Here is a 14361-nt window from a genome sequence, read left to right on the forward strand (position 1 = left end):
CTGCAGATGCTAGAAATTTGAAATTAGAACAAAAAATGTTGGAAATACTCAACAGATTAGAAAGCATGTATAGAGAGAGAAACAATGCTTTGGATTAATTACCTCTCATCAGAACAGTAAACAGACGTGTTTTAAATGACAGGGAATGGATGGGGTGCAGGGACTAGAGAGAATATTTGTGATGGGTTGGAGATGGAGAGAGCGCATGACATAAGAGGTGATGACGACGACTAAGAGGGGATGGTCAATGCTTGCTAACTGAGGCTGCTGTCTCTGCAGGTGGTGGTAATAGAATGAAGGTAGCAGAAGGAGAAAACATCTGGGAAATCTAAAATAAAACTTGGTACTTGATAGATCAGGAAGCATCTGTGGGGAAAAAAACTGAGTTAATTTATTGGTGGAGGAACTTGCCAGTGCTATTGTGCAGAGGAACTTGGAGGAAATGGCCAGTGCTAACACAAATGGGAAAAGCTGGTTATTTTAAATTGTTGAATTTAACAGAGTTATGGAATTCAACATTTTGGATAACCAAAGACCTCACAGATCTTACTTGACACATTGGATATCTCCAGCGTATTACTTTATTGTAGTATGGCGAGCTACTCTTTGAATTTATGTCTAAAATGAATTCTTATTTACATTGTCAGTAGACAATGTAAAGGGTGAAGGTAATAATGCATTTAACCTGCTCAGAGGATATGGCCTGATTAGAAGAGAGCAAGTTCAAAATCAACCTGTAGCATCGAGGTTTTGAAGCGTAGGTCTTTTAGATTATCCTTTCAGGCTGTGCTCTTCAAACCCTGGTAAGTATACAAACTGGAGGTATGATAGAATCAATATTCCATAAGGACATTCGAAATCCGGACATATTTGAATAGCACTAGTTTGCAAGAATAAAATGGGAAGAAATGTTAAGTGCATAACCAATTAGAATAATAAAGGAGCTTCCACTGACACAGAATCAAATGTCTACATTCTGTCCAGCACATTCCGCGATTAGTGAGCGGGAAACTGCTGGAGAAACTTAGCGGGTCATGCAGTTAAATTGACAGTTGACGATCTGAGTGGAGACCCTTCAACTTGTCTAGGATATCCTTTTTGCTCCAGGTTTCAGCATCTGAAAGCTCTCTTGTCTCCGTGGTCTCGGTTTAGCAGCTCGTCCAGCCATACGCTTCAGCATTGCAGCGGAAAATTAGTCTATTTTTCAGGAGCAGGACTTGAATTTGAAACCGGCATTTCGTCAGATGAAGGCATTCTGAAACGTGGTGGAGGTTTTAACGGAGTTCCCAGGGCAACCCGACTCGACGGCAGTTCGGTCGGCCTGCGCCTGCGAGGACAGAAGACTGACCAGCCCGTCCCGCCCCGCCCCGCCCGGCCGATCGGTCTCGGACTCAGACTCAGAGGCGAGTACCTGCGGGAGGCGCATGCGCGGGAGGGGATCTCGCTGGGGAGAGGGGCGAGACTGGAGTCGGGGCGCAAAGCTCGGACAAGTGACGGAAACGAAGTGGTGAAAAGAGAGAAATTGTAGAGAGGACGGCAGTTTAACCACAATATCGGGAGCGGAGTTTAATGACATTACTGATTAATGCTGCATTGTGTTTATTACTGAGGGAATCAGACGGCGGCTGTCCGCTCACATGATCGGGCCATGGAGACGGAGATTACAGAAGGTAGGAGAGCGGGAAGACAACCTTCCGCCAGGCGGCAGGGCGAGTGCTTGCTTCGGAGGGGCTAAGCCAAGTCCCTTCCCTACTGGGGACTGTGTTGGATAGAAATGCCCGGGAGCTGGCAGCGCTGCACACGGGAGACCCCCCGAGCCCCTCTCGCCATCTTCCTCTTGCCCCTCACCGTGGGTCGCCTTGTTCTTGCTCTAATCCTCTTGGTAATCGAGACCTTCTGCCGTCTTCGTTGACCCAACTTCAAATACCGTGGTTCTTCACAGTGCACTGCCCTGCAAGGAGTTTTTTTGTGCGCTGTAAATAACGGTATATAAAATGTGCAAATTATATTGTTTAAATATGATTAGATTTAAAATTTGAGACGATATAAAGCTGCTTTTTGCATTTATTTTCTATTACCTTGGCAATGCTGTGTTAGTAATACTGGTTGTCAACCGATCACCGTGCTTCGTCTCGACGTTTATTTACGTGCAGGACGGTATTCAGTGATGTGGAATGTACTTATTTGTAATGTTTAAAAGTTCATATCTTTGCATAGAATTGTGGGTAGCAAGTTCCTTTTTTCATGAATGCAAGAATAATAATATACTCGATCGAATACTAAACCAAGTTAAACATTTTCTTTTAATCTATCTTCTATTTCATCATGGTGTTGGAATAGAGAGAAAAATAAAGCCTATTTTGCTACCCTCAGTTGTCGAATACTTTAATTTCCTGTTAGCAACACGTTGCATTGAAGAACTGATGTTTTCTGAATCTCATTGCCAAAAACTGCCACATAACCAGAGAATCGACTCCTTGAGCTGTTAAAAGTAACAACTTGTCGCTAATAATAAAAAAAGAGGAAGGTGATCTAACATAGGATATTGATTATGTAGTTTTATAGATAAATATAATCCTGGCTACTTGAAGGATTTTCTGGTGTTCTGCTCGTGCTGTGGAAACTTTCTTATTGAGGTAAGCACATTGAGCCAGTAAAAGGTTTTATCCAAAGCATTACCTCTGACAATCTAGTATTTCCTCAGTATTAGAATGGAATGTCTGTTTGAATTATGTACTGAAATATGTACAGCTTTCTTAAAGTAGTTATTAGGTCTGTATCCTATTATGCTATTTCAATATGTAAAAACATTTTCTTCACCTTTCAATAAAAAAGGATGAATGAGGAGAGACAATGTGGATTGAATGGCGCAATTCTAAAGTTGTGAAAGGGTAGGGGACCTGGAAGGTGTCTTGTGCATAAATCTTCGACTGGTGCTGGGCATAATAAGAGAATAATTGGTAATGCTTGTGAGATGTATTTCATAAATGGCAGATGGAGTACAAAAGCAGGAATGTTATGTTCATAAAGCAATTCTTGAGCTAAAACTGGAGAGTCATAACCAATTTTGAACAGTACACTTGTTTTAAGTTTGTGTTATTGTTCTGTTGTCTATGTACTATTGAATATTGTGATGCTTGCCACTGTGTAGTGTTGCTATTGTTAATGCATAATGCAGCCAACATTTTAAATATAGTTATTCTTATGACTTATTGGCAACCAAAGGCTCAGGAAATTGTTTGTGTGCTCTGGTGAGTTGCCAGATACCAGTGCAGTTTTCTGAGTGGCTGGGTCATCTGTTGCTTGACAAATGGGTCTTTTTGCAATTTGTGCATGTAAACTCAGTACTGATGATGAGTATCATTTTATCTTGCTTGGCCAGAATGTCTCAGTATTGACTCCCTCCTAGTCATCTTTGTGTTGACCTTCCATTTGCTGGTCTAAAGCAATTGATTTTTAAGAGATTTTCTTGCAGACCAAATGGAATTTGGGGTATTCAAGCTGACATTTGCTTGTGACAAGCTCACTGTGAATATGTCAAAATTGATTTATTGTCAAATGCACAGGTACAATGGAAAAATTACTTGCAGCAGCATCACAGACTCATGGCATCAGATAAGCAGCATTCACAAGTGCAATAGAAAGCAACCATATTTACAACAAAGAACACAATTAGAACAAAAAAATCCAGTCCATTTTAGTCTTTGAAGGTTTAGCCAGTATTCATCCATTGGTTAAGACATGTAAATTTTCTTATCTCTCCATCAGGAAAACATATTAGGTATCTTGAGCAGCACACACAAATTGCTGGACAAACTCAAGAAATGAATGAACAGTTGACGTTTAGGACCAAGACCCTTTTTCAGGGCTGGGTATCTTGTCCAGTTTTAGAAAAGGAAAGATGAGACTTTATTATGTCTAGGATACTAAAAAGGCACATGCACACACAAATTACTGGAGGAACTCAGCGGGCCAGGCAGCATCTGTGGAAAAGGGTGAACAGTCAACGTTTATGGGCGAGACCCTTCTTCAGGACTGGAAAAGAAGGGGAGAAGACAGAGTAAGAAGATGAGGGTAGGGGAGGAAGCATACTTGCAGGAGCATCTCAGGCTCATAGCAGATAACTTACGTTGGTCTTGTAACTGTTATTTTCCTTTCAGTATTGAAGTAAGGGGTCGATGTTTCACTCTATTATAGGAAGACAAGTGTGCAGGGATTATAGCTGGATCAGTTTGTCAATAGCATGAGTGTTAAGGCTGTCATGGCATTGCTTGCCCTTTCCAAAGCAGCACTGATTTTGGTTTCCAAGCCAGGATTTCTGAGATGGTTGAGTCCAGGTAAGTGAACATTTCTCTTTTTATTTGCTCTTCACAAGGACAATTAACTTGTTGACTTGTTTGCAAGTTTTAGATTGAAACCATTGGAAACAAGAGAAACAATCCATTGAACATTTCAGTCTTTGAATGACTAATAAATGTTGCAACATTGGCAAAGCCAATTTAATAATCGAGAACACCTTGGGTTTGATTTTCATTTAAGATTAAAGTGTTTTCCATTGGACCAGGTCTGAAAATATCCTTCTGAATCATTACTGAATAAATATTTAAGCAGAATAGTTCAGAAAATCTGAGTTGGGGCCAGCTGTGTTTGAGCTGATTGATTCAGATGCAAAATAAGATAGAAAGATCTCATGATGATCAGTCCATCTTCAAGCTTTGAAAAATATCATTCCAGTTGATAAGGCCAAAAGCTTTATAGAGATTTTCTGGTTCATAACTTGTTTCTTGTACCAGCCTCTTAAATATGGGAACATTGAGACGTTATAGGCACACTATGTCAATAAGAATCTCTGATCTTGGTAAGTAAACTTTTGCATGCCAGCCTTTCATTTATAACAAAAAAGGATATACCCTAAGCGATAGCATAGTTGCTTATATTTATGATTTATTTTGCATGGATTATGCCTACATCGCTCGTGGCTCAAGAAACTTTATTTTCACTCATTTATAAATTAGTTTGTATAAATTGGGGATGTTTAGGCTTGTTGCACTCAAACACTACTTGTTAAGCAGCTTGCTTCTGAGACTTTGCTACAAGCACTTGATCATAGAGTCATAGAAAAGTACAGCCAGAAACAGGTCCTTCAACCCCTCTAGTTTAGTCCCATCGACTGCACCAGGACCATAGCCATCCATGTACCTATCTAAACTTCTCTTAAGCATTGAAATCGGGCTCACGTGCATCGCTTGCGCTGTCAGCTCATTCCACACTCATGACTCTGAGTGAAGAAATCTCCCTTCATGTTACCCTTAAAATTTTCACCTTTTACCCTTAACCTCTAGTTGTTGTTCCATTCAACCTCAGTGGAAAAAGCCTGCTTGCATTTACCCTATCTATACCCCTCATAATTTTATATACCTCTATCAAATTTCCCCTCAATCTTTCATGTTCTAAGAAATAAAGTCCTTATAACTCAGGTCCTCCAGTCATGGCAACATCCTTGTAAATTTTCTCTTGTACTCAACCTTATTTACATCTTTCCTGTAGGTAGGTGACCAAAACTGCACACAGTACTCCAAATTGGGCCTCACCATTGTCCTATACAACTACAGCATAACGTCCCTTCTGAACTCCATTCAGTCCATTTTTGTTTTTGTTCACATTGTTCATGGTCAAATCTTGTCAATGTTTTGAGGCCTTCTAGTGTTCAGAGAACAGCATTACAGACCCCATATAAGGAGAATTCTGAGTGATATTCAGTATATTGAGCCATCTGCTTATTGCCTACATTTTCCCAGACGTTGCTTGTCACCTTGATCAGCCCTTTGCATGCATTTGCACAAGTGTACACTATCTCACTCTGATTTTCAATGTTTAAAGTAAATTTATTATCAAATTACATATAGATCAAGATATATGACATTTTTCTTGCAGGCATACTGAATAAACCCAGTACCTTTTAATAGAATCAATGGAACACCACACCAGTTGGGCATACAACCAGAGTGCAAAAGACAACAAATTGCAAGGACAAAAGAAATAAATAATTAATGAAAAATAAATAAACAATGAATGTCGAGAACATGAGATGAAGAGTCCTTGAAAGTGAGTCCATCGGGTGTGATAGGGCAAGTGAACTTGATTGACATTATCCCTCGTGGTTCAAGAGCCTGATGGTTGAGGGGTTGCGTGGTGTGAGTTCTGAGGCTCCTGTACTACCCTCCTGATGGCAGCAGTGAGGAGGGAACGTGACCTAGGTGGTAGGGGTCCCTGGTAATGGATGCTGCTTTCCTGCACCAACATTTCATGTAGATGTGCTCCAGTGGTGGGGAAGGTTTTACCTGTGATGGACTGGGCCATATCCACTACTTTTTGTAGGATTTTCTTTTTGAGGGCATTGGTGATGCCATACCAGACTGATGTCAATATACTCTTCACCACACATTTATAGGAGTTAGTCAAAGTTGTACGGTAGATGTCTTGCTGTATTTTCACAAACTCATAAGGAAGTAGAGGTACTGCTGTGCTTTCTTTGTAAAAAGAACCGATCCTCTGAAATGCTAACACTGAACAACTTTTAAGTTGCCAACCCTCTCCAATTCTGATTTTCCCCCACCTCGATAAGGACTGGCTCATGACCCTCTGGTTTCCTCCTCCTGTAGTCAATAATCAGGTCCTTTGTCCTGTAGATATTGAGTGAGAGGCTGTTGTGGCATCACTTATTTTCAACCTCCTGCTTTCTGCTGATTCATCACCACCTTTTATTTGACCTTGACAATGGTATCAACCAATTTGAATATGACATTGGAGCTGTGTTTAGCCTTTGTGTGTTGACCTTTTGCTTACAAATGAACAGGCATTCTTGATAATCCTCGTCTAGATCTTCAGCTGCAATTAACAAACCTTCATCACCTTCCCCAGTCACCACCACCGTTTTGTATCATTTCATCTCTCTTGGTCTCCGCTTAATTATAGAGATTCTTTCCATTTCTCCTTCTCTAAATGATTTCTCCTTCTCAAATTAAAACTTTTTTTTTAACTTTACCTGGCTCTCTTGAAATGATTTCTCTCTTACAGATGGCATCCTACCTGAGTATTTACAAAAAATTTTTGTTTTCATTTCAAATTTTCTGCATCTGAATTATTTTGCTTTCAAACAGGCAAAGATTGTGTCTTATTTATTTTTGATAGCTGGGTATCTTTGCGCAAAGAGTTAGTTCAGTATTTAAGCAACCCAATCATTTTATGCTATGATTTCAGTGGATTACAAGATTGCAATTCTTTGTTGTGTCCTATTGAACTTCTGGTTTTGATAGTCTGATCTGAAAATTTGATAGCTTTCAGTTGCCATAAAGTTATTTACAGCTCTAAGAAGCAATGAATGATCAGGGTCACAACTGATGCTATGATGGGATCACATAATCATCTGTTTGTAGGTGAGTTGCATTCGAGTTCTTTTGCTACCAGATTGTGTACATTGCTGGTAACTTGTGTTATCCCCACATCAACAGAAACATTTGTTATGTGAGGTGAAGCACACCATCCCTGCCAACGATGCCCTCAAATAGGAGAGCTTCTCATTTGGTTGATATTGCTGGTTGCAATTTTCTTGATAATTGGTGTGCAGTCAGGAACAGGATTTGATGGGAAAATGTTATTGGCTGGGACTGTCCCATTTTGAGGTGTAATGATCTCTCTTGCTGTTAGTAACAACTCCTTAAAGATGCATCTATGCTAATTAACGCATGTTTACAGCTGATAATTTGACTTTCCATCTATTAGAACACAATGAAGCTGTAGTGATCTGAGAACAAAAGCCCAGGTATTTGCTGGCTGATTAATAGTTGCTCATGTCCTTTCAATTGTTCATACTTGTTTGCAGGAAGTGTAGAGCTGATGCAGTGTAGAGTTGGGGTAAATTGTAAGCCTGCCTTATCACTGTACAGATTCCACTTTGGATTTTCATTTCAGCTTTTGTCTCTCCCAGAGTTCTACAAGGCAGTGGTTGCAATTTCTGTCATCTTATTTCGTCAGGATACCGATTATGAAACATCGCTCTGCCCAGTACTGTAATGATAACTAACAATCTTCATGATAATTGTTCACTTTTTAGTAAATTTAGTCCACAAGTAAAATCAGTTGCCTGAAGTGCACTATGTAAAAATTAGACGTGAGTGAGGTTTGTAATCCCAAACTATCCTACCAAGATGTTACTGTTGAGAGACAAAAGTGACCTTTCTTCTAATACCCACACATTTTTGGTGTGACTGATGATTTTAAAAAAATGATATTTTAGTCTAAGCGCCTAAGGATAGTGAGAAAACATTGTATAGGAACATGTATGAAAAAAGTGATATTTAGTATTTCCTTGAATGTACAAGAAATATTACTTTGCAGAGATAAATTCAGAATCAGGTTCACTGACATATGTCCTGAAATTTGTTGTTTTATGGCAGTACTATAATAGAATACATAAAGATTACTATGTTACAGTAAATAAATAGTGCAAAAGATGAATCATAAGTTAGTATTCATGGATTGTTCAAAAAATCTGATGGAGGGGAAGAAGCTGTTCTTGAATTGTTGAGTGAAGGGCTTCAGGCTCCTTTGCCTCCTGCCCAATGCTTGTAATGAAGTGAGTGCATGTCCCAGATAGCGAGGGACATCAATGATGAATGCTGCTGCCTTGAGCATTATGCCTCACCATCAATCCTCTGAAGTCTCTTCTGAACCCGCACATTGCAGCCTCCATATCTGGCACTGATGCAACCTGTCAGATTGCTGTCCACCATACATCTGTAGAAATTTGCAAGTCTTCGGTGACATACCAAATTTCATCAAACTCCTAATGAAGTGGAACCCACTGGCATGCCTTCTTCGTGATTGCATCAATGTGTTGGGCCCCAGGATAGATCCTCTGAAATGTTGATATCTGCAGACCTGAAGCTGATCATCCGAACCACCGCAGACCCCTCAGTGAGTTCTGAATTCTCCTTCCTAAGTTCGTGATCAGTTCCCCGGTCCTGCTGACGTTGAGTGTGAAGCTGTTGTGACATCACTCAACCAGCCAATTTGTGTGTCTCCTGTGTGTACCTATTCATCGCCATTGCTTTGCAGCCATAAACTTTACATAAATTGCCTTACATACATTGATACTGATGAGGCTTTTGTCATTTTTGAACCTCCTAATTCACTGTATATTTTCTGAGTAGTAGCTTGATCTAACAATGGAATTTTTGAATAATTATGGAAATTATCTTGAGCAGTTAATCCAGAGCAGAAACAGAAATGAAATTGGAGGAGGCTAGAGCAAGTTGAATAGTGAGTTCTTAAAATATTGTTGAGTTGTACAATAACAACGGGTAATGGGGAGACAAGATTTAAAAAAATGCATGTTGTGGGCTTAAGATGCAAGGTCATCTTTTGTTGCCCAAAGAAGCTGCTGTCAACTTTAGTCTGTAGAATAATGCTACTCCCATAGGTTGGGTAGGGAATTCGAGAGCTTAGGCTTGTTGGCAGTGAACAAGTGGTGATAGAAACATAGAAAACCTACAGCACAATACAGGTCCTTCGGCACACAAAGTTGTGCCGAACATGTCCCTACCCTAGAAATTACTAGGCTTACCTATAGCCCTCCATTTTTCTAAGCTCCATGTACCTATCCAAAAGTCTCTTAAAAGACCCTATCGTATCCACCTCCACCACTGTTGCCGGCAGCCCATTCCACGCACTCACCGCTCTCTGAGTAAAAAAAACTCACCCCTGACATCTCCTCTGTACCTACTCCCCAGCACCTAAAAACCTGTGTCCTCTTGTAGCAACCATTTCAGCCCTTGGAAAAATCCTCTGACTATCCACATGATCAATGCCTCTCATCATCTTATACACCTCTATTTTCAAGTGAGGCTGATTTGTGACTTGGGGAATATGTGGGTTTCCATGTGCTTTGTTGACTTTAACCTTGTAGGTGGTAGAAACGAGACTAAGGACATTGGAATCTGGAGAATGGAGAAACTCATTTGGTCAGACAGCATCTGTGGAGGGAAGCGGACAATTGATGTTTTGGGTCAAGATGCTTCATCTGAGCTGAAAGATGTAGGGGAGGTGACCCTTGGAAAATTCCACATTGGAACTTGCTATTTTTATTCAATCAATACATTCATCTTTTACTCTAGGTGATGTGCCACCCTATTACCGAGAAGTATATGAAGCAATTTGCTGTAAGCAGGAGGACCGAGTCCAGGGAAGTGTCTTTCACAAGCTGTTGAATAGAACGAAGCTGCCACCCATTGTACAAAACCAGGTAATATAGCAACCTCTCTGCATGAATTGATAGGCTTGGGATGTATAAAAGTTAGAGGATGTAAATTTCTGGAGGGCCTTTTTGAGTGGTGTATAGGTACATGGAAGTGTTAAAAATTGGAGAGTTAATAACTAACGTGGATTAAGCAGAATAAATTCTGGACACTGGCGTTTGAGCTACAGTAGTAAATACTATTAATCCAGATATTTGCTGGACTAGTAAGTTTTCCAGTCTGTTGAATATTATTCTATTACTACTCCAATAAACTTGTAATTTACTTTTTTCAAATGGCACAGAGTAGAATAAAACATTTTCCTGTGGATCAGACAAGTTCCAAGGAAGATTCAGAAACAGCCTGGTGGGAAAGGAGTGTGGGAACCAGCACCTGAGAAAGAGGCTGAACTAATGGGATTGAATAGGGAATTATTGTGGAGTTTTACTTTAGTATATAAAACTATCAATTGATCAGTGGTATTGCATTGTAATGGCTTCAAGTTGCACCATTTCAATAGCTGCCTGTGAACGTGGAACAGTAACTAGAGTTCGCTTATGAAGTCTCCAGGCACTTTATAGCCAGTAAATACTTTTTGCTTAAGTATTAGTCATCATGTTTCATACATGAGCCTCTCAAACAGCCATATTTATCTCACCTGGAGAGAATTCATTGGCACTTTACCAAGAATTGGAAGATTTTCATCGCTCATTTTATTAGTTTGACTTATTTTTGTGTACTGTGGTTCCAGATTGCTGAACTAGTAGAATCGTCAAAGGAGGAACCTCTCTCAAAGTCTGCTCTGTACAAAGGTCTGGTGTTGATTGCCCTAGCTCAGCAGGGGAAACAGCCTTCAGCTAAACTGTTGGAGAATATTGCACAAGGTAAGTTGAGTTCTTCCTCAGTGCAAAGCTTCATAATCATAAAGCATAGGAGCAGAATTGGGCCATTTGGTCTGCTCTGCCATTCAATCATGGCTGATCCTTTTTTCTCTTCCTCAGCCCCACTCCCTGGCCTTCTCCCTGTAACCTTGGATGCCATGTCCAATTAAGAACCTATCAACCTCTGCCTTAAATACACCCAGCGACCTGGCCTCCACAGCTGTTTGTGGTAACAGGTTCCACAAATTCACTGCCCTCTGGTTAAAGAAATTCCTCTGCATCTGTTTTAAATGGATGCCCCTTTATCCTGAGGCTGTGCCCTCTTGTCCTAGACTCTCCACCAGGGGAAACATCCTTTCTACATCTACTCTGATTAGATCTTTCAATATTCAAAAGAGTTTCAATGAGATCCCCCTGCATCCTTCTAAATTCCAGCAAGTACAGGCCTGGAGCCATCAAACGTTCCTCGATTGATAACCTTTTTCATTCCTGGAATCATCCTTGTGAATCTCCTCTGAACCTCTCCAAGTAGCAGTTAGTCATTATCCACTTATCAAGGATTTTGGAATATTTTTACGAGAGTGACAATGGAGATTTATTGAGATTCTGTTTAGACCTACAACTGGATAAGTGCCACTGTTACTTTCACTGTGTGGCTTACTATGAGTCAGCTGGAAATGACCATTTTATGCATCAGAGATTGGGCCCCTATATCAGTAAGGAAATTGGTGTAATTTTGAAATATGTGGGTGATTCCGGTATTGTGGCAGCAGCACGACTTCCCATGAAGTTCTGTGTATCATACAAGATTAGCAGAACAGGGAACTCTATTGAATTCTAGCAGTTTCCAGAGGTAAGGCAGCAAAAGATCCCAGACCGATGGTCAAGAATCTGCAAGGACTGCCGCGACTGAAGGTCCTGGAAAATGAGTGGATGGAGTCTCTGTGATGATTGGAAGGAGGTAGGAGCTGCCTTTTATCACTTCCTCATACATTACAAGCAGAGGCAACCTTTGAACAGGAAGTTTAGGAGGCATGTTGTTCAGTGCTGATTTGATACCTTCACTCTCCAAAGAAGTAAATGGTAAACAACAGGAATTCTGCAGATGCTGGAAATTCAAGCAACACACATCAACGTTGCTGGTGAACGCAGCAGGCCAGGCAGCATCTCTAGGAAGAGGTACAGTCAACGTTTCAGAAGGGTCTCGCCTGAAACGTCAACTGTACCTCTTCCTAGAGATGCTGCCTGGCCTGCTGCATTCACCAGCAACTTTGATGTGTGTTAAGTAAATGGTAAGATATGATTTTTAACATTTTGGTAATTAAGTTCACTATCAAAATGACAGTGATGTGGAAAAAAAGCAGCAATTAATGCTATCACTATCTGCCCCGAGAATGTGCAACTTTCTTAAATATCTGTACTCCCTGGGATAAAGGTGTTCTTGCAATGTTGGTGTGATTCAAAGGAATGGTGCAGATTGCATTTTAGTGAAAATACATGGGTAACTTTTCTGGCCATGCTCATCCTATCCTATTAATCCCAGGTCTTAAATGATTTCTATCTTGGAAATATTACGTACCGCAAAGTTCAGGGCTGGCTCATAGTATCCAGATAATATCCAATAGTCTACTAGCTGCTAGAGGGCGAGTGAGTGCATATCCTGATGAAGGCTTTGCAATCCTTTAGTAGTAATTTACCAGGAAATTACCTTTTGGCTATGACATAGATTTGCAGAACTGTAGGAAAAGACTAGGGGTGTGGGATCACACACACAAAATGCTGGAGGAACTCAGCAAGTCAGGCAGTGTCTGTGGAGGGGAATAATCAGTCATTTAATGAAGAGTCTTGGCCTAAAACTTCAACTGATTATACCCCTCCATAGATGCTGCCTGAGTTGCTGAGTTCTTCCAGCATTTTGTATGTGTTGCTCAAGATTTGCAGGATCTACAGAATTTCTTATGTTTAGTATAAGGGGTATCCTTTTAACCTTTGAAGAACTGGTATAGGGTTATTAGTACAACAGAGGAAGAATCCATTCATTCTGTTTTATGATGCTATTCTACGCATCTTCAAGCACCAGATTGTACGAAATTGTGTATTTGGACACCATGGTACTAAGAATGTAGAGGGGATTGTCAATTTCCACACATCAGACAGGATATTTACAGGACACGGTATCCTAGCCTGTAGCTTATACTTTTACTACACATTTCCCAAGCCCATAAGGTGTAGCAGTTGAAGGCATTTGCTGCTCTTATAGGAAGTCACACAGTGCAGTTATAGGAGAGAAGCTTTGTTATTGGCCTAGACAATGGCAACTGGGGAATTTCAACTCTGTCGAGTAAGTCTGGATTAAGAAACATAGCTTGTAGTGGTGGCTATAACTTGTAATATACATCAGCCTCTGTAAAGCCCTGTTGGGAAAGAATTCTGTCATCCTTTGCTGGGTCTGGTTCATATCTGATTCTAGACATAGTAATTTGGTTGATAACTTTTGTGAAATGTCTTTAGAAATTACTTGGATTAAACAGATGTGAAATGGGAAATAAATACTGGTTAGTGCTCATCTCAGGAATTTTTTTAAAAGCCTTGATCCTCAGTTGTTTCTTTAGCTTTTAGAGGTTTGTGGCTACATTTAGCCTAAGCACCCTGGAGATCAGGGTGGGATCAACAAGTTGAATACATATGTGAATAATCACACCTAGAACTTTCACTAGGAGTAAATGGGCAGGGGAGCACATAAAATGTAAAATAGTCACTGAAAATAATTGGAAATGAGTTGAGTTTTATCTATTTGCTTTGTTTCTAGGCGCTTGTGTTTAAAGTCTATAGTAATTACCATGAGAATAATAAAAATAAACAAACCTACATTTATCTCTGATATCCCACAACCTACATTTATCTCTTATTTTCCATGACCTTGGAATATCACGTTGCTCTTTTTTGCCAATGAAATACTTCTTGAGGTGTCGTCCTTGTTCAAGTTACATTACAATCTTAAAAAAGCAATAAAATAATGAATAGTTGATCTGCATTTCAGTAACATTGAGAGAGAAAAGGCACCTAGGATGAGAATATTCATAAGATATAGGAGCAGAATTAAGCCATTCAGCCCATCGAGCCTGCTGTACCATTCCCTCATAGTTGATCTATTATCCTTCTCAACCCCATTCTCCTGCCTTATT

The 14361-nt window shown here is 40.2% G+C and overlaps 1 protein-coding gene across 2 annotated transcripts in view; it reads left to right on the forward strand.

Moving 5' to 3' along the window:
• Nucleotides 1–1418: 1418 nt before the first annotated feature.
• snx8a (sorting nexin 8a) overlaps nt 1419–14361 on the forward strand; it is a 47534-nt gene continuing 34591 nt past the window's right edge. Inside the window, exons 1-3 of one of the 2 annotated variants that reach the window (XM_072268385.1) lie at nt 1419–1670; nt 10176–10303; nt 11047–11179. In XM_072268385.1, the coding sequence (XP_072124486.1) occupies nt 1649–1670; nt 10176–10303; nt 11047–11179 (283 nt within the window). In that variant the 5' untranslated portion in view covers nt 1419–1648. Of the gene's footprint in view, nt 1671–1920; nt 1986–10175; nt 10304–11046; nt 11180–14361 lie in introns of those variants that run through there. The other variant, XM_072268386.1, reaches the window with a different exon arrangement.

This window comes from Mobula birostris, chromosome 9, assembly GCF_030028105.1.
Source record: "Mobula birostris isolate sMobBir1 chromosome 9, sMobBir1.hap1, whole genome shotgun sequence".
Lineage (NCBI taxonomy): Eukaryota > Metazoa > Chordata > Chondrichthyes > Myliobatiformes > Myliobatidae > Mobula > Mobula birostris.